This window comes from Haemorhous mexicanus, chromosome 1 (genome assembly GCF_027477595.1).
Source record: "Haemorhous mexicanus isolate bHaeMex1 chromosome 1, bHaeMex1.pri, whole genome shotgun sequence".
In the NCBI taxonomy this organism is placed as follows: Eukaryota; Metazoa; Chordata; class Aves; order Passeriformes; family Fringillidae; genus Haemorhous; species Haemorhous mexicanus.
The window spans coordinates 71,116,569-71,134,648 of NC_082341.1; the positions used below are offsets into that span (position 1 = coordinate 71,116,569).

Sequence of the window (18,080 nt, forward strand, 5' to 3'; positions counted from 1 at the left end):
TAAATATAACTCTGTTTATACTCTCAATAGAAATGATTCTGAGTTTGTTCAGTGTTGTACAACCAGGCATAATGAATGATTCTTACTCTATCCCAGCTTTTCATCTGGGGAAACTGGAGTCCTGAGAGTTTAAGCTGCACAATGCAGTCAATAGCAGAAAGAGGAACTCAAGCAACCAGACATATGTGCCTCTTATTGGTTCAGTTAAAGTTAATTTTGGCCCCACGAAATTGCAGCCTTTTTTCATGGTGGAGAGGAAACAGTGTTATTTCACTGCTCTGATCTTTATAAACAGAAGAAAGAAAGTGGGTGTCTTACTTCTGCCTTTTTAAAATCCAAATCTAACTTTGAATGTGTGCACTGTCCCCTGCTTTTGTGACTACTTCATGCTTATTTCTTCCTTTTCTGCCTCATATGAATTACCACTCAAAATCCACTTTCTTGATCATGTAGATTTTTTTCTGCTGCATTTGAAAAAGTAGCACCAAAACCATTTAACTCAAATATTATAATATTTCTTCCTCATGGCAAGCAACACAGCAGTCTTTGATGTTGAGAAGTGATGCTTTTAGCTGTGACAGGAAGTGCAGGAGTGCTCCAGTGTATTGCACTCCCTTGTCCATGCAGCCTTGCAGGTGTCTCCAGGAGTGTCACACTGGTGGTTGCCTACATCATGACCATCACAGACTTTGGCTGGGAAGATGCGCTGTCTGTTGTCCGTGCGGCGAGGTCCTGTGCCAATCCAAACATGGGCTTCCAGAGACAGCTGCAGGAATTTGAAAAACATGATGTTGATCAGGTAAAGAACTACAACAAAGAATGGGAAACACAGCTCCAAGTCAGACCATGAGCTGCTTCTCACTATTTTGTGGTCTGTGTGGTTTATCTGACTCCACATTTTTGCTTTGAGGGAATGGCTTCTTAGCCCAGCCAGTTCTGCCAAGGAGATACAGATAGATCTGAAGGTATCCGGGAATGCTGGGTGGGAGAAGGGATTAGGCACAGCATCTAAACACCTCCTGCCCAACTGTGCTGTTAATCTGATGGTTGCTTCCTGTGAGCTAAGACACAGTCGAAGATTAACACTTTTAGAGGGGTAAAAGCTAAAGGGTGAGTTCTCAGAACATAGGTAAAAGGCCAACCTATAACTACCAGTTGTATAAAAGTAGTGAGTTTCCCCCCAACATATTCATTTGCAGTAGTAAGCAGGAAAGAAATCATCATCACAAATCTTTCATGTCCAAGAGTTAAACTAAGTCCTCCTGATTTGTGTGTTGTGACTCCCCTCCCACCTTGTGTGGCTAAGACTTGATAAATTTTCCGATGTTTAGGGCAGCCTCAGATCTGACCCTTTTTTTCTTATTAGCCTTTTGAAGGTTTTGTAGGACTAGGAGAATCACTGAAAGGGTAGGATTGCTTAAGGGGTTTCATAAAACAAAAATCAGTTTCTTACTCCAAAAAAACCCCATCCTACGCAAAAGGCCGGCTCCCTGTGGGTGATTGGTGACTTCCACTTACGTTACCAACCTACTGTGGCTGTCCCTTCCATTTTCCATTGCTCAGCATGTTCTTGTTGTGTGGGCTTTTGTGCCTGTTGTGCTTATTAAAAATAACAACAACAGAGGCGAACCAAAGTCGGAAAGCAAAATACACGAGACAAAGGATGTTGTTTTTTTTATTCCATCCCTATCATGCTGCTGCAGAAAGCTCAGAGTTTAGAAATTACCATTTGTTTTGCCTGATGCAGTTAGCAACTGTAAATATTTGCTTTTTTTTTTTAATATTTAACTGAATGTTTCCTGGATCATTTTGAACTGGTGTAAATGGTAGAATAACTGATTTTTAAGAGACAAAAATCAGAGAGGGACTTTCCAGACTTGTCTCCTTCCTCCCTTACAGTCATTTCTACTCTAATTGGTTTGGTCTAACAGCAATGACAATTAAGGCTGTATGCAAATAGCCTGATAAAGACAGTAACGTCTCTCTTTTTTCATCCACCATGGACTGTGCATTCTGTCTTTATTCACTGAGGGGGAGGCAGTAGGTTGCAAAAAGAAGTATCCACCTGTATTCACTGGCTGGGCTGTAGTTTCTTACCGTCTCTTAAGAGCAACCACATCCTCAGCAGGTGTCTGTTTACACACCTGATTTCGGTGGAATGATGCCATCTGACAAGGGCGTGAACTTTTTTCAGATTTCAGCAGCATTTGGTGTTTTGCTGTTCCACTAAAAGGTGGTGGTATCCTGTGGCCTCTCTGGAATGCTGTCCTCTATATCTTGGTCTTAAAGGATGAGGTTTAGTCACTAAGGTCACCATATAGTTTGCACCTGTTCCAAACTTACAGATGGTACCTTGAGGCTTCAGATTTGCCTGAGGACCTCTTTAAGGAATGGGAGGAAGTATCTATGTGGAGGTCTTGTCTCCCAATATCCTAGTAAATGACCTTTATGGATTAAGCTATTTCATGAGCCCCAAACAGAACAAAGCTATGAAGGTTAAGGTTTGGAAAATTAACATTATCCCCACTGGGACACAACAGTTGGAGTCTGCATTTACTAGCTGCTTCTACAGGTGAGCTCAACAAAATTGTCAGGACTTGGACAGTTCCTCAGCTGGAATTGTCCTCAGCTCAAATTTTCCAGCAGGCATAGAAGCTGGTGTCAGAGCTGAGGGTATAGAAAAAGTGAACTTGTGAAATTTCCACTCTTTCCTATAAGACAGAGTTATCTGTTGGCAGGTCCAAATCAAGAAAAAGGAGTGGGGGATTTATACAATATGCACTTATGGAGCTTGTTGGAATACAGGTATCACGTGATAAAAAAAATGTGGGTTTAAAATGAGATCTCATGACAAAAAAATTAATTTGTGTTATCAGACACAAAGGTACTGCCTCAATCTCTGAAAGCACCTGAGCTGAAAATTGCTGCAAGCTGAGGAAATGGCCAGGGAAGAGGTCCCAGCATTATTGCCCTGCCATTGCTTGATTCTTTCCTTATTATTTATATCTGGTTACTCTCAAAGCAGGATACAGAGTTGGACTGACCATGAGCTTGGTCTGGTACATATGCTACCATGTACCAAATTCAGTCATTCATATCAGTAACATATGGGGTCCTATTCTATAGCTTGTAAAACTCATAGACTGTTTCTTCCTAGAAGACACTTACTAGGATATACACACTACATTTTTTACTACTGGTATTTGTAGGGTCAAGACAAAAAACCTATAAGAGTGGTTCACTTTCTGATCATCAACCTTCTTGCAGCCTGTTGTGATTTGGGCAAGTTGGCTGATCATACTGGCTTCCATGCTAATTCTTCTTATTGTTTTAGTATGCAGCAGGAACGGGGAGATTTTAAGTCCAGGATGTCCTTTCCCAGCAGGTGTTCCTTACTCTGTATTAGTCCAGTCAGCCAAGCTGTTCCACAGATTTGTCATTTCAGGAGATGTTAAAAGTCTCAGTGATTTCAAATATGTGTTCCTGTGCTGTGCATTCCGTGCTGCTGTTGAAGGTCATGCAATATTTGCAGTGCTTTTCTTTAAACTATATATGATCCTAAAGGTTATTGAAATTCTGTAGGACAGGATGAAGAATTACTTCTCCATCCATTTCATGTTACTGTTTCATAATTTTGTATATGTCTTTTCAATTTCTCCAGTTCAGGCAGTGGCTGAAAGAAGAATATGGGGAAAACTCTTCTCAGGATCTGCAAGAAGCCAAAAATCTTCTGAGCAAATACAAAGAGCAGGCAGAGTTGCATCAGACTACTGGAGGAAGGCAGTGGAATAACAACTTCTCATCTGTGCCATCACTCTCATACAGCAACTACACAACAGAGACCTAGTTGCAAGAGGTCGATTTTTTTTTTCTTTCTACTTTTGCAAAACATCTTGCCATGTTTTCCATCCCATCTTCAAGACTTTCAGCAGTAAGCCATGCAAACTGTTGATTTATAGAAAGCTTCTTGATGACATTAAGTGTGTATGTGTATGAGTGTGTTTCACACAGTTTGGTAATTCGGGCAGGATCAAGCTCTGTTTATGCCCAGAGACAGGATCCAGTTATTGTGGCTGAGGCAAGTCTGTCTGCCAGCCACAGCTATGTCCCCTTCTGCCCACATTGCCTGGCATTTGCTGTGAGGTTAGCTCAACTCCTCTTGTTGTAGGCTAGCAAAGGGCTTGGAGAGATGAAGTCTGGTGATTCAAGCTGTGGCAGTTTGGCATCTCTGCACTCTTAGTGTGGCCAAGGTGTTACTGCACCTGAAGAAGGGAACTCGAGTCTGTGTCTGCTGCTCCTGCTCACAGTCCAATGGCAGGTAATAGTGTGGAGGTGGGTGTGAACTTGAGTGCAGGCTGAAAGCTGGAGCAGGTCAGACAGGGGCCCAAGTAGCTTTCCTCCAGTAGTGGCATCTGGGAGAGAAGTGGGACAGACAGCTCTGAGTAATAACACCTTCAACCGCCACCGTTGTCTTTGCTTCAGTGCCCGTGAGACTGAGCTGTAGGCAGAGCTGCCACAGACCAAGAGCACCCAGGCTGTTACCACAGCTCAGCTGATGTGCAGTGATTTAAGCCGTGGTCCCTTGAGTGTGCATCTGGTCTCCCAACATCAGCCTTTCTGGAGAATAGTTTATCATGTCTCCAGAGCCACTGAACTCCATTCCCCACGGAACACGTGCCTCTTCAGCACACGCCCCTGCGCACACGACAGCGCGTCTCCAAAGAGTGGGCTCGGTGTGAGTGCGAGCACCTGTTTCTTTGCTTGTGCTGTGGTTTGCTCTTTGACTTCAGCTACCTCAAAAATGCTGTTCTTGTCATTGTGGTTGTAAATGCAACCTTGAAAATTGCCTTGTGTAATCATAATCTAACACTGAGTGAAGTAAGTGGGTGCGTGTGTGTGCGAGAGTGCGTGTGCACATATATTTCAAAATGTCTGTATTTGAGAAGTGTATTGTTTTCTTTTAAAATTGCCCATATTTCTCACTGGTTTGAAGATTGAGTTGTTGGAATTCAACTTTCCTGCCATTTAAACACCACTATATATTTTGCTGTAATCAGATTTATGGGAATGCATTTGTACAATATATTTTAAACTAGGTTGAAACTAGGGGCCATACTTCTCTCTTGGTAATGCTGTGTTTTTCTGGAATGGAGCCATTGCCTGACTGAAGCAGCTTGTAAGAGTGTAACTTCAAACATGTCAGTAGGGATGCTGGGCAATGTATTGATTTCTGATGGTGTAATTTGGGGTGGCCCTGATGCCAAGATCATGATTTCTTGTCTTTGACTTGGAGGATGGAAGGCCTGCTTTTCTTGAAGATTCTAGAAAATAAAAAGTATCACCCAAACAGCCAAGATAGAAAACTAAAACCAAACCCTTCATTTGTTCAAGTGTGGTATGTATCATGCTAAAAGCTGAGCACTGAGTGAGAAGCAATCAGCCTACTAAATAGTATCCAAATTGTGTCTCTTTCATTTTCTTCGGTACTCTGGCCTCCCATTCTTCTACAAGAGGAGAGTCACAAGATTCCTCTACATGTGATTTCCTGCTTGCAGGTGGCAGTGAATTCTTTGGATGGGAGCAAGACTTTTGGGTCAAGTAAACTCTAGCTGTTAAATATTTTTTGTTAAGTATCATAAAAAAATATGTTATGGCTTGTGAAATACGGGTCGTGCATATCAATAATTGACTAAAAGGAAAAAAGGGAATGGGGTGGAACTGACCCGTCCATTTCATCTGAGGTCAAGCCTGCATCAGGGTTCTCATTGCACTAAGTGCTTGAAGTATACTGAGCACGATGAGAGCAGGATAATCATATCTTTGTTGCAGTAAGGGATGTTGCTGGATTTGGGAAAAGTGCTGGAACTGACCTTGTTTTCAAGCTTGCAGCTAAATGAGCCTCTGCCTGTTTGGTATATCCAGCAGTTGCTCTGTGGTTGCCTGGTAAGCAGGGTATTTAGCTGTTCCTGAAGATGTTGATCTGCAAATAATAGTCTGGTTAACAATTCCAGTCCAGCAGTGTCCATGTTGGCAGTCCCTTCTGTGCTCTGAGGGTAGATGTAATAATTGGAAAATGTTTTCCTCGGTAACAGGGTCTGATACACGTTCAGGATGTGGGTCCATTTGTTTAACCCTCTACTCATGATAGCATATGTAGGGCAGCGTCAGCTCATCCCCAAGGGGCAGCTTTGGCAGAAGTATTCTGCCTATGGTCTTGCAGGTATCCAGCCAGTCCTTCCTGTAGCTGGCTGCCAGCGTTGTGTATCCTATAACACTCCTGGCACTCTTGTCCTTTCAGTAATAATGCTGTGGGTGCTGGTAAGTTGGTAGTTCTTTTACTGTTCTGACACATACAAGGCAGAATGGGAGATATCTGTTAATTTTCATGTGTCCAAGATTAATCTGCACTGTTTTTTTTAAATAGTTTGGTTATCTCCAAAGAGTCAGTCCCTTGAACAGGATCTTTTTTGGAACTGAGTTTGGCTTTAAGGCCATATAGCAAACATCAGTGTGTGTTTTGCTGCAGCTCCAAAGCAGATACAGGGTAAGCTGGGAAGACGGAGGGAATGCTGTCTTGTCAGTGAGTGGAAGTGCTTCTCTCTTTTGAAAGGCAGAAGGGGTATTTTCTACAGTCTCCACCTTCAACATCTTGTGTAGTGGTCTTTGTGTACTGCACACTGCAGGTAAGAGCAGTACAAGAGCAACAGCAGTCTATGGAAACTTTAATCTGGTTTGTCCATGTAGAGAGTAGAATGATGGTTTGCTACCTAATTACCACAGGTGCAGAAGAGAGAGCTGCAGTTCTCACCTTTAGCCTTTTGGAGAGGGAGAGGAGCTAACGCAGGCTGAGAATGTGACATGATTTGTCTTCCAACCAGCCTTTCAGTGGCAATTTGTAGGACTTTCCAGCTATCTGGAACATGACTAGACCCAATTCACCACTTAGTAGTTGGCCTTTGTAGTGTAGATGATGCATTCAGTTATTTTGTTTCTGTACTTCAAAACACTGTCCTCATTTTGATGTTCACTGGAAAATGTATAAAGTTTATAACACCTTATTGGATATTCAGATTTGAAATGTATAATCGATTTTTTTTTGGGCTAAACTTGATATCCATGTGTGATTATAAGCAAATGTCTAGTGTTTTAGAATGTAGGTAATGGGTAAATGCATTAATAGTATTTATTACTAAGTTTTTTAACCTGGAAAAAGTTGCTTCCTTACATTTTGTGGTTGAATGGGAAGATATGGCAAATCATATCTGTTTTTTAAAAGGGATAATAACTTTGGTTGCTATAATGGCCACCACCTATAAAGATGTCAGTGAAAAATTATAGCAATTATTCCACTAGTTTAAAAATTCTAAATCTGATAAGCTTCTTGATTCTCTGTCTTCCTCTTCCTGGGCATCTTAGCGAAGCCTTGATTGCTTTTTCCAAATGTTTGTATTTAATACGTTCTACAATTTTTTTATAAATAAAATTAAATGTTAACACCTCATCTGCTTTTGTATTTCTTGAAATCAGTGAGAGTCCAGAAGGTTTCTACTCGCTGTTTGTATCCCTGCAGGTACAGTAAGAGTACAAGACTAACTAATTTTGGTGTTTTGATTACTTTTTTCTCCTGCACACAAACTTCTTGAAACTACTCCTCTTTTCAGCGACTGCTTCCAGGTGAGTTCAAGAATCTTCAGCACAAGCACCTCTTGGTAGTCTCCCAAAAAGATCTTGCATGTCTTACTGATTGTTGCTGGCCCATCATTGAATGGGATATGTGGTGAATCCTGTGTTTTTTATTATTTTGAAATACCTTCTTTTCCATAGCACACTGATTTAGGGCTTAACCAGCTGTAACACTTACCTAGTTTTCAGGCTGCCAGTGTTCAAGGCTCTCAGTAGTGGTCTGTCAGAGGAAGCTGATGTAAGTGGCAGATGATTCTCAGGGGAAAACATTAAAAAACTTAGAGTGTAAGGGAGGAAATGCCCTGTTCAAATTCCCACAGATAACTCACTGAATTTCTGTTTTGACACTACCTCTGCTTAGAGAGCATTTCTGACATTTGGGCAGTTGGAAAAAAAAATCCAAACCTAAACCAAAAAGCCCACCAACCTGAGATTATAATCAGATCATAGCCAGATCTCATGGCCACTTCAATCATTGCTGAAGGCTGAACTGCCTTCACTTGTCATGAAGGCAGAATTAGATGCTCAGGCACAGTGAGTTGTGAGTCTTGTCTTTTTTCCCCTCTCCTTCCTCTCCCAGCACTTGTTATTTTATATACTATTGGGAATGTGTGGAAGTTGATTCCTAAGGAGTCTTGGGCATTCAACTAATCAGTAATACCCTCACTAGAATAACGTAGATGTGTCTGTAGATAGCTATGAAAGTGATAGATGCATCTTGTTCAAATACATTTCATAATACATAATTCATATTCAGTGTAAATGGGATGGCTCGGATTTTATTAATGTGTGTTTCAGTCCTCTTCATGTCTTTCTATGAAGAGACTTTAAATTCAATACAGCCTGCTTCGTGACACTTGAATTAGTAGTGTGATTACCTTCTTTCTCCCATCTCTTATCCATAGAAGTGTCTTAAATATATGTGCTACAACACTGATGAGACAGAAAACATGCTGAAAGTATAATCCCTTCTGATCTAGGGCAACCTCAGAAGCTTTAGAGAAGGCTTCTCCTCTGCCTAAAGGAAAACAACAGTTTCCAAATGAAAAAATGCTTTACTGCTTAATCTTCCTTTTGACCACTTAGTACTTTTCAAGGGTAATTTTTAACCAAATCACATGCAAAAATTGTGCTGGAACCGTGGTGCTGTATTGTTGTTCCTGACTGTGTATCTCTTTCCCTCTGGGGTTATGTGGAACTGTTGTGAGTTCTGGAAAGTGGCAGTTTTGATCTGATTCCTGGAGCTGAGGGAAGTAGAGGGCAAACTTGCATGTCCTTAGATGTGCTTATAACCTGATAAGGGGTTTTGGTTTTGCCTGCAAATTATGAGAGTCCTTCCACCTTCTCAAGAAGATTGCATTGGCAGGGGGAAAATGATGATGGTCTGTAGAAAATATTAGCATGAGGAGGATGATGTTGCACTGTGCAGTGTTTTGGTAGATATCCCTGGAGACACAAGGCATGTGACAGAAAAAGCTAATTTCATAACTTTGTTCCCAGCAGAGCTTTAAATGTGGGTCTTCTTTTCCATGTGGCCCAGCTCCTGTGCTTAACTATTTCACTGCTACATTTAGCTGTTCTGTCCAATATTATTATTCTGCCCTCAGCCAAGGAAAAAACTCTTCTTTATATATTTGAATGTGTGCTTAGCTCCAGTGAATTATGCCAGCTGTGTTTTACTAAAACTGAGTAGCTTGTGAGTAGCTACAGGTCACTTCCTGTAGTTAATGCAGGTGACTTCCTGTAGTTTTCCATGTAGTTTCTAGAGTAAACATTAGGAGTGGGCATTAGTGAAGTGTGAGCAAGATGTGTCCTTTTGCCATTGAGCAGCTGCATAGCTCAGCCCTGACACTGAGCTGTTGTAGAAGACTTGGTTCTGCTCATGTGAGCCAAACACATCTGCAGTGAACTGGGACTAAAACTCACTTGCAAGCAGCCTCAAAAAGTGGGATTTTCAGCCAGACCTGAGCCCAGTTTCCATTTTAGATGAGACAGTTATGAATGTGCAGGTTTTTATCCTCCGTTATTTATTGAACTAAGAGTAGAGAGATCAGAACCAATACCCTGAAGCTGCTTGAAATGTGAAGTGTTCTTAGGTGTTTGCTCGATTGGTCATTATTCATACAGGTATTGGCAACACAGTGTTAGGGCTGGGAGAAGACATTTACAAATGGACCCTTTGAAAGTCTGAGTTCTTATTCTCCTTTTTCCCTTCTTTCCCTGAAGCAAGTGAGTTTTTATTTAATTTGTCAGCAGATAATACAGTGAATGAGATTTTTGTTACAATTTATTGCATTTCTTCCCCTCACATTCTTTTACCTTTGTTTTCTGTGTGTGGGTTTCTTTGGGGTTTTGTGTGTTGGTTTTTTTGTGGGTTTTTTTGGTGGGGTTTTTTTGGTTTGTTTTTTTAAGTAACTAGTATTTATCCCAGACTTGTTGAGTCAGGGTAAGTGCCAGTATGTGGCTTGCAAACAATTTGCTTCCTGTAAGTATGTATTTATATTAATAAATGCTCTTGTTATAAGGTGGCTGATTTACTTAATTGTATTAACAATTAAGTAAATTTTGGCCGTCTGTGTATCTGTCCTGTTATTGTTATGGCTGGGGTGGTTTTCTCCGAAGCTTGATGTGCCTTTTCTTGGATGTTGTCATCTTCTGTGGCCTTCTGGCTCTTGTACACCACTGGATGCTTTGGATAACTAACACTGATCCATGACAGTGTTGAGCCTGTCATTGAAAACATTCAAAAGGGATATTTTATTTCTGATTTCTATGCCAAAAAGCAATGTTCATTGGTGAACCTGTATCCTGTGCAGGTTACTATTATTGCAAACATTTTACCTGATCCTCTCCTTTACATTTTAAGGCAAGATGGGACTTAGTTGAATGTTTCTAAGTAGGGAAAACTTTGTCCTGTGTTTAGAGGAAGTATATGTTGAAGGTGTCAGAATTATGGCTGTTTATATATATGCTCACTCTGTATTTTTCCAAGGATTGCATTTTGGAAGTCTGCAGCATGTGACTTGCCCAGCAAAACAGCTTATAAAATCCCTCAATGTCTCAAAAGAAGGAAAGAAAAGGTAAAAAACAAACAAAAAGTTCATATTTTTGCACATATTTTTTGGAGGCTGTGTGAGTATGCCTCTGTCATCTCTTAGCTGGGTAAGGCTATATGAAATTAACCATCAGTAACAAGACTGGAGGATGAATGGGAAAATGTATAACCACCCATGGGTATTAATGTAATATAGTAATTCATTGGAAATGCACTCTAGACTCTGCTGTCACTGAAAGAGTCTTAGATACTTTATAATATTTTCTTTTCTTTTAGAGTTGACCTTCGTTTCCCTGAGTTGGTCACCATACATCAATGTTTCCCTTGGGAGGTCTCACATATTTCTAGCTGGGCTTCTCTCCTTTAGAATTATATCTCCCTGATAGTGCACAAATTGCATTAATGGCATAGAAAGGTGCCAAGAGCACCAGTGTTGCAGTAAGACAGGCTTTGAGTTTCCATAATCTTTTTTGAAACAAAGGACTTGTGGTTTTGACTTACCAAGAAGGCATACTGAGTTTCTCACCTTTGTCCAATTCATAAAATGCTGCACTGAGCAGCATTTAGGATTTTGTTACCAAATCTCCTACCATTTGCTGTGTGATTATGCAAGTTATTTCTGTCTGGTTTGCTTCATTTTCCCAGTAAAATGGGGAAGCAGCTCCAGCTTTCCCAGGTACAGCTTTGAGATGCCTCGGATGAAAAGCACTGCATCAATGTTGGTTGTGTATTGTCAATTGAGGTACCTGCTCTCCACCTCAGGGGTGGTAAAATATGTTTGTAACAGAGAGATCCTGAGGCAGGGCAAGGAGCTGTGGGGGTCTCAACACCTTCATCCCACCTGCATTTCAAGGTGCACAGGATGGTGGTTGGATGTAGATGGGAGAAAATTTGACTTCTTACTCCCCTGGGAACTGTTTGCTGTATTTTAACATGAACAATAAAGTGCAGCTGTCTTAATTTCTTAATGAGAAAAAAATGGAGTGAAGAGAAAGAGGCCCAGAGCAATTCTGGTTGTGACTGTCCTAGGTGAAATGAATTCCTCGGGTGCATCTGTTGGACATAAAATTGCAGGTAAAAATTAAATGCTTGGGATATGTAATGTGCTTGTGATTTCAAGAATGATGGGGGGAGCAGCGGATGGCAGGCCAAGGAGGAATAGCACATGGCAAAAAATGAAAACATTGGATAGCTAAGGATAACGTGGTTAGAGCTTGTGAGCCATGTGCTGATACCTTCCATGTACTCCAGGAAAACGTCTGCTAGCTGAAAAAAAAAAAAAGGGATTCTCCACAGTACTTTGGATTTATGGCTGTGGTGATAGAAAAAAAAGTGTTGTCCTGATTTTCTTGTTCTGGAAAGAAAGTGCATATGGTGAATACGTCTAATAAAGGCTGTTCTGGCAGATGAGAACTGGAGGAAGAACAGAATCAGTGTCTCCCTGGCCAAGCTGCTGCTGCTACTTTTGGACTGCTTCATGGAAGACATGAATTTGATTCATTTCCAAAGACAGCTTGGAAACTCCAGGCAGCAGAGGAAGGGACTCCCCCTTGCCTTAGCTGTTTTTCTCTGAATGCACTGCACTCTGCGAAATGCTGTCAGTGCCACCTCTCAGGTAATTTCAGAGGGAAGGTCAGTGTGTGGGGACTCAGACTCAGTGGTCAGGGAGCCTAAGTGGCTTGAAACACATTGAACTTCATGGAGGGTTGGGGAACTTGCAGTGCTTGCTGTGGGCACCTCAGTTAAAAAAGAAAACCTTACATTTCCAGCCAGAGTAGATGCAAACTGTGTATTGGAGAAGCCCCTGTCTCTCTACTGATGGCCAAAGTCTCCTTGTCCTCTCCAGGGCTGCCTCGAGCACTAAGCTGGGTAATTAGGATCCTAGTTGTCCCTCCAGGCTTTCCTTCCTCCCTTCAAGACTGAATGGAGGTGGTTGCTGGATTCTGTGCTGATCACTTGTTCAAGAAAGCCAAACAGTTTAATCCATTTTTAAATTGGAGCATGTATATTAGGGTGATTAGAAGCTAATAGATTATTTACCTAGCTGAAAATAACTCGTATGGGGACCAGGCTGTGGAAATAGCAGAGGTAAGAGTAGGGAGAGCATTGTTTGGTGAGTGCTCTGAGAGTGATTTGCCAGCTCTGATGGGAAGCAATAAAGGGGAGGAAGAGACAGTAATTGGTGAATCAATCCGCACAGCTCATTTAAAAATACCTCCTTTTTTGTGGCTTTGGTTACAAGAATGCTTTGTGGGCTGCAGAAGAAAGGCATTAGTAGCTGTTTTAAACCAGCCATATTCTAATTTAATATTTCATGAAGTACCGTGAGCCTCTGAGCAAGAGAATTTCCACCTGTGTGCTTGCTGGGGGAGGGAAGGCAGATGGGCAGAGGATATTTTAAAAAAGAGGTTGCAATGAAAGCAAGAATAAGTGTTCTGTAAGTAGTGCTAGGCTGCAGCTGGGTACTTTTCTTGAGAAGGGATGGAATGACACATAGCAGCCCCATTTCAATAGAAGATGCCAAGATGATGCTTGAAGGAAATACTTGACAATGGAGTTGTGTGAAATGGCCACGTTCTCCTGGGAGGTGGTAATAAATAGGGTCGTGTCTCCATCACCTTGAGTGAAACCTGCACAGTGAGGAGGGCTGCCAGCTGTGCATCCCAGCTGGGACACGGCATGCCCTGGCTTCCCAGAGGGCTGATGAGCTGGGACAGGCCCAAGTGGTTTCCTGGCCAAGTGCATGAGCTGTACCCCAGGGAGCTGGGAGCTGATTGTGCACTGGTTCAGTTTGGGAGCGGATTAGCCTGACCACCTGCAGGGGAAGCTTTAAACATTTGAGTGCAACCCTAAGATAAGCCTTTAATGCACATTTTCACAAGTAAACGATGCTTTTGGCAGTTTTGCTTTTTGGCCATCCCTCAAAGCAGGGTGATCAATATTTGTGGTCTGTCACACGTTGTTGCAGCTTCATGAAACAGCAGCTTCCCATTCCAGGATGACTTTAGCCAGGCCCTGCAGGTACGCAGTCATTCCTGGAGCAGAGTCAGAGCAGTCGCAAAAAGGAAGATGTCTGCTATGATATATCTTCCCTTCCACCTGTCAGTAATAACTAGATGTGGAAGAGATTATGAACATCCCATCTAGAGAGGCATTATTGATTTATTTAGATAAGACTACTGATGGAGTGTAGCCCAAAGTTAAGGTTTCAACAGATCTTCCAGCAAGGTGGTGTATCCTGACATCTGATAGCAGGAACAATGAACAAGAGAGTAGTTTGAGTTATGCAGGTATCTGCTGGATCATCTTTAAACATAACACATAACATTTAGTAGAAGAGAAAAGCTTGTAGTCATTGTAGAACTTTGGGCTGTCATCAAATTTCTTTTCTCTGCAGTCTTCTGGAGCTTTGCAGCAGTGACTCTCAGTTTCTGTCACTGTTGGTGTGTTGGGCAGCCACGGTGCACACTTGTTAAGCCCTGGAGGTGAACAGTCATAACACATAGGCTGATCTTAAGGGGGTTTATAGTGCTCTAGCTTAGTGAAGGTAAGGAGAAAAACATAATGACATTTTTAGAGGAAAGCCAAGTCAGGCTTTGATTTTGGTCTGTTGGTTTCCTGCTGCTTTATCACAAGAGAAAAATTCTACAAGCAAATAGTGGCACTTGTGGGAGCTGGAAGGAAAAAATGGAGGAACTTTCAGAAACTGTGTAAGTTTTCTGAGAAAGACACAGTGAGGCACAGTAAAGGTTTTGTTCTGTAATTAATGAGAGGGCAGAAAAGATGGCTAATATTGTGTGTAATCAGAAAGGTAAAAGGAAAAGGACACTTACTTGGAGAATTACATTGACTGTTGTATCTCAGTGCACCGAAAAGCCCCCCCAGAACCCAATAATGGAAACATGATCAAACTGATGGTTCTAGTCCGGAGTGAATACACAAACTAGCTGCCAGTGAGCTGCACTTGACAGGCCAATGGTTAGAGCACCATTCCAATACTGTGGAGCAGGATTATGGGGAAGGAGCATGAATGCATTGGTAGAGAAAATGGGGCCCAATGCTGTTCAACATCTTCATAAGTGATCTGAATTATGAGATCAAGGATACCCTGATGAAACTGGTGATGATACCAAACTGAGAGAGGAAGTGGACACTTTGGAAAGGAGAGCCACCCCGCTGGATAGATTGAAAGAACAAGTGAACAAGAACCTTATGAAGGACAAGTGTAACATCTTGTATCTTGGGAAACATAATCCAGGACTGTATCACAGACTGGGATCTACCCAGACCCAGGGCTGGTCCTGGTGGACAAACAGCTTGAGAAAAGAAGGCTCAGAGAGGACTTTATCACTGTGTCCCACTATTTATAGAGTGGCTACAAAGAAGATGGAGACCCCCCTTTTAAGAGGAGTCCTATGGAAAACATGAGGGGTAATGGATATAGGTTACTCTTGGAAAAATTACTATCATTCACAAGAGGGAAATGTTTCCCAATGAGAAGAATGAAGCATTGGAATAATCTCCCCAGGCAAGTGGTGGCTTCCCCAACACTGGATGCTTTCAAGAATCAGCTGGACAGGGTGCTGGGCCATCTTGTCTAGACCATGCTTTTGCCAGGAAGGGTTGGACCAGATGAGACTTGAGGTCCCTTCCAGAGTGGTACTCTGTGATTCCACGGTAAGATTTAGGACTTATAGGCTTAGGCTACATGAGCCCATGCTGACTTCTGATGTTCTCCTGAACAGATCCACTTGGTACTGATATTTTATATTTTAAACTCCTGCCCATGCAGAGAGGTGAAAGGAGCCAACAACCTCTTCTCCCTTAAGCTCTGAGGAGCTTCATGGAAGTGCACCGAGGTGAACAGATTTTCTCAGTCCTGCAGGTATAACATCAGATCCTTTGCTCGTGCTCTTTAGTGGCACCAACAACTATCCTCACCCCAAGGCACTGGAGGCATCTGTGACCTTCTTTGAATGGTTTCTGTGCTCTGGAAATGTGAGTTAGTATTTTGAAGTGTAAATTTATAGACTGAGAGTTGCTAAAAGGATCCTATTTGATCTCTGGCGAGTGTCAAAATTATGAGAACATGATTCCAGGGGACCTTTGAGGGAAGAGGAAAGAATTGGTCCCAAGCAGAGCCCTTTTAATATGGATTTCCAAATGAGCCTTGGGCAGCAATAATGATGTTCTTGAGTTCCCTGTCAAACTCTTTTTTTTTGCCTAATGAGGACAGCCTGTCCTGCTGCTTCTCCAGTACTCTATGATGTGTTCCTCATTTGCCTCATGAAAAATAAACACCAGTCTTGAAGCCTTCCCAGAATCTACATGACAGGACTTTATCTGACTGCCTGATGTGGAAGCACACACCTATCCCAGGCAGGGGATGACTGGACTACCTAGGTACTGATCTCAGTCATACATTGCACATTAAATGGATATTGGTCTAGGCTGGAGTTTAGATGGATTGGGGAAAACATCACTGAGGCTGTGTCCTGGGACTGCTGTCAGTCATACGGTGCTGTCAGTGCTGTGGTGACTTGGAAGTAACTGTGGCAGTAAAGTCCTTGCCCCAGAGATGCCTCAGGAACCCAACACATCTGCCATTTTATGTGGAGCATTTACTGTTACTCAAGAAGCTTTACTGTGTCAGCAGGGAATTTTGTTTGCATCCCCTTACATGCTGCTGTCTGTCCTTTTAAAAAAGTCTTTTAAAAAGTCATTGCCTTGCAGCTGTGGAAGGAAACCTCATAATTCACAGCTACTGGGGCAGTGTAGCAGCAGGCAGCCCCTTGCATTGGCAGGACTGGGACTGTCTGTCCCTGTGCAACAGGCAGCTCCTGGCCTGGACACTTTGTTCCCCGTCAACAAAGAGGGGGAACTCCTCCCCAGTTCAGGGACAGCAGGATCTGACTTTTGGCACTTTGAGTAGCAGTTTAAGGCCACCAAATGGTAATTTCTTTATTTTTTTAATTTCCCCCCCTCCTTTCTCAAAGCAGCCAGCTGCAGTACCAGTGTGGGGGAAAGGCTCAAGCAGCAATAGAGAGATGTAACAGGATTTTGCTTTACATAGAGATGCAGTGGGATTTCATCTCACTTCTCATATCACCAAGAAATTCTCCCATCTGTAAGGACTAAATGAAAGAAAAGGGTTAGAAAAAACTTCAAAACAATGTACAGCACTGGCTGTACATCAGCCAGTGACTTGTGTCCTTCTGGACAGCAAGAGCTGGGGAGCCCTAAGAGGATTTTGAAGACCTTTGTAAGGCTGGTAGGTCTGAATATCCAGAGGTGAGCTGTCCCATGATGGGCCTGAGGTGCTGCAATAAAACCAGTGGCGAGGTATTCATACCATCTTGCTGGGACCAGTAGCCCATGGTGCCTTCCCACTCAGTCACAGCCAAAATTGCATTTGCTATAAACAAGCATAACAGCTGGGTTTTTTAAGGGCCAGTGTATTTATTGACCCAATCCACAGCAAAAGGGAAAAAAAAAAAAAGAATTATGTAACAAAATGAGTAATGCTGAGTGGGTGAGGGAATTTCTTGGTGTTTTCTAGCATGCAGCTACCTTCAGCAGAAGTGTGTGTGGCTAAGCTTTCATCACTGACAATGTGAAAAAAAATATTTTGCTTCAAAAGGGAAGCATTCCCCCTTGCTAGTAAGTCACCCTTCAGAGCAGCCTTCCTGTTCATGCTAACCATGAGTAGCCATGCATGCAGAGATCTCTTCTTTTTCACCACTAAAAAAGAGCGACCTGGTCCAAAAGTCAATGAAAGAAGCCATCCAGGCAGCATCAGCTGTCAACAGTCACTGCAGCTGTTCAGTCCTCAGAAGGCGTCGTGGGCCTGCACCAACTGCCAGGCAAAATTAGGAGAGTATTCAGAACTTTCCTGACATAGAGTGAAATAAAGCCAAGCAGGCAATGTGTCTAACAAGGGGAGCATTTCCCACGTCACTGGAAGGAAAGCAGCAGCTCACTGCCATTGGGAACTTCCCCCTCTACCTTTGTAAATCTACCCAGGATGAAAAAGGTGCCAAAGCTGCTTTAGGCTGAAAGATGCTGACATCCCAGGAGACAGGGGTTACTTCAAGCTTGTCGAGCACTCTCCATGCTCTCATTCCCTCTCCTTTATAGAGGTACCTGGCGAGGAGGACTGCAACACAAATGTCCCAGTTGTCACAGGACTGCAGAAGGATGAATTTCCCCCTGCAGGATCTTGCATTAAAGCCCCTGCCCAGGGTAGCTGGCCAGTGGAGAGCTTTGTGGGGCCTGCTGATCTGAAGGCTAGAGCTGAAACCATGGACCATGCAGTGGTTCATCTGGTGCTGTAACGCGATTT

The 18,080-nt window shown here is 42.5% G+C and overlaps 1 protein-coding gene across 3 annotated transcripts in view; it reads left to right on the forward strand.

Moving 5' to 3' along the window:
- Window positions 1–7,501, forward strand: part of DUSP22 (dual specificity phosphatase 22) — a 43,484-nt gene extending 35,983 nt beyond the window's left edge. For all 3 annotated transcript variants that reach the window (XM_059853500.1, XM_059853504.1, XM_059853507.1), the window contains 2 exons: window positions 628–799; window positions 3,662–7,501. In XM_059853500.1, coding sequence (XP_059709483.1) covers window positions 628–799; window positions 3,662–3,847 — 358 coding nt within the window. In that variant the 3' untranslated portion in view covers window positions 3,848–7,501. The remainder of the gene's footprint in view (window positions 1–627; window positions 800–3,661) is intronic.
- The last annotated feature ends 10,579 nt before the right edge of the window (window positions 7,502–18,080 follow it).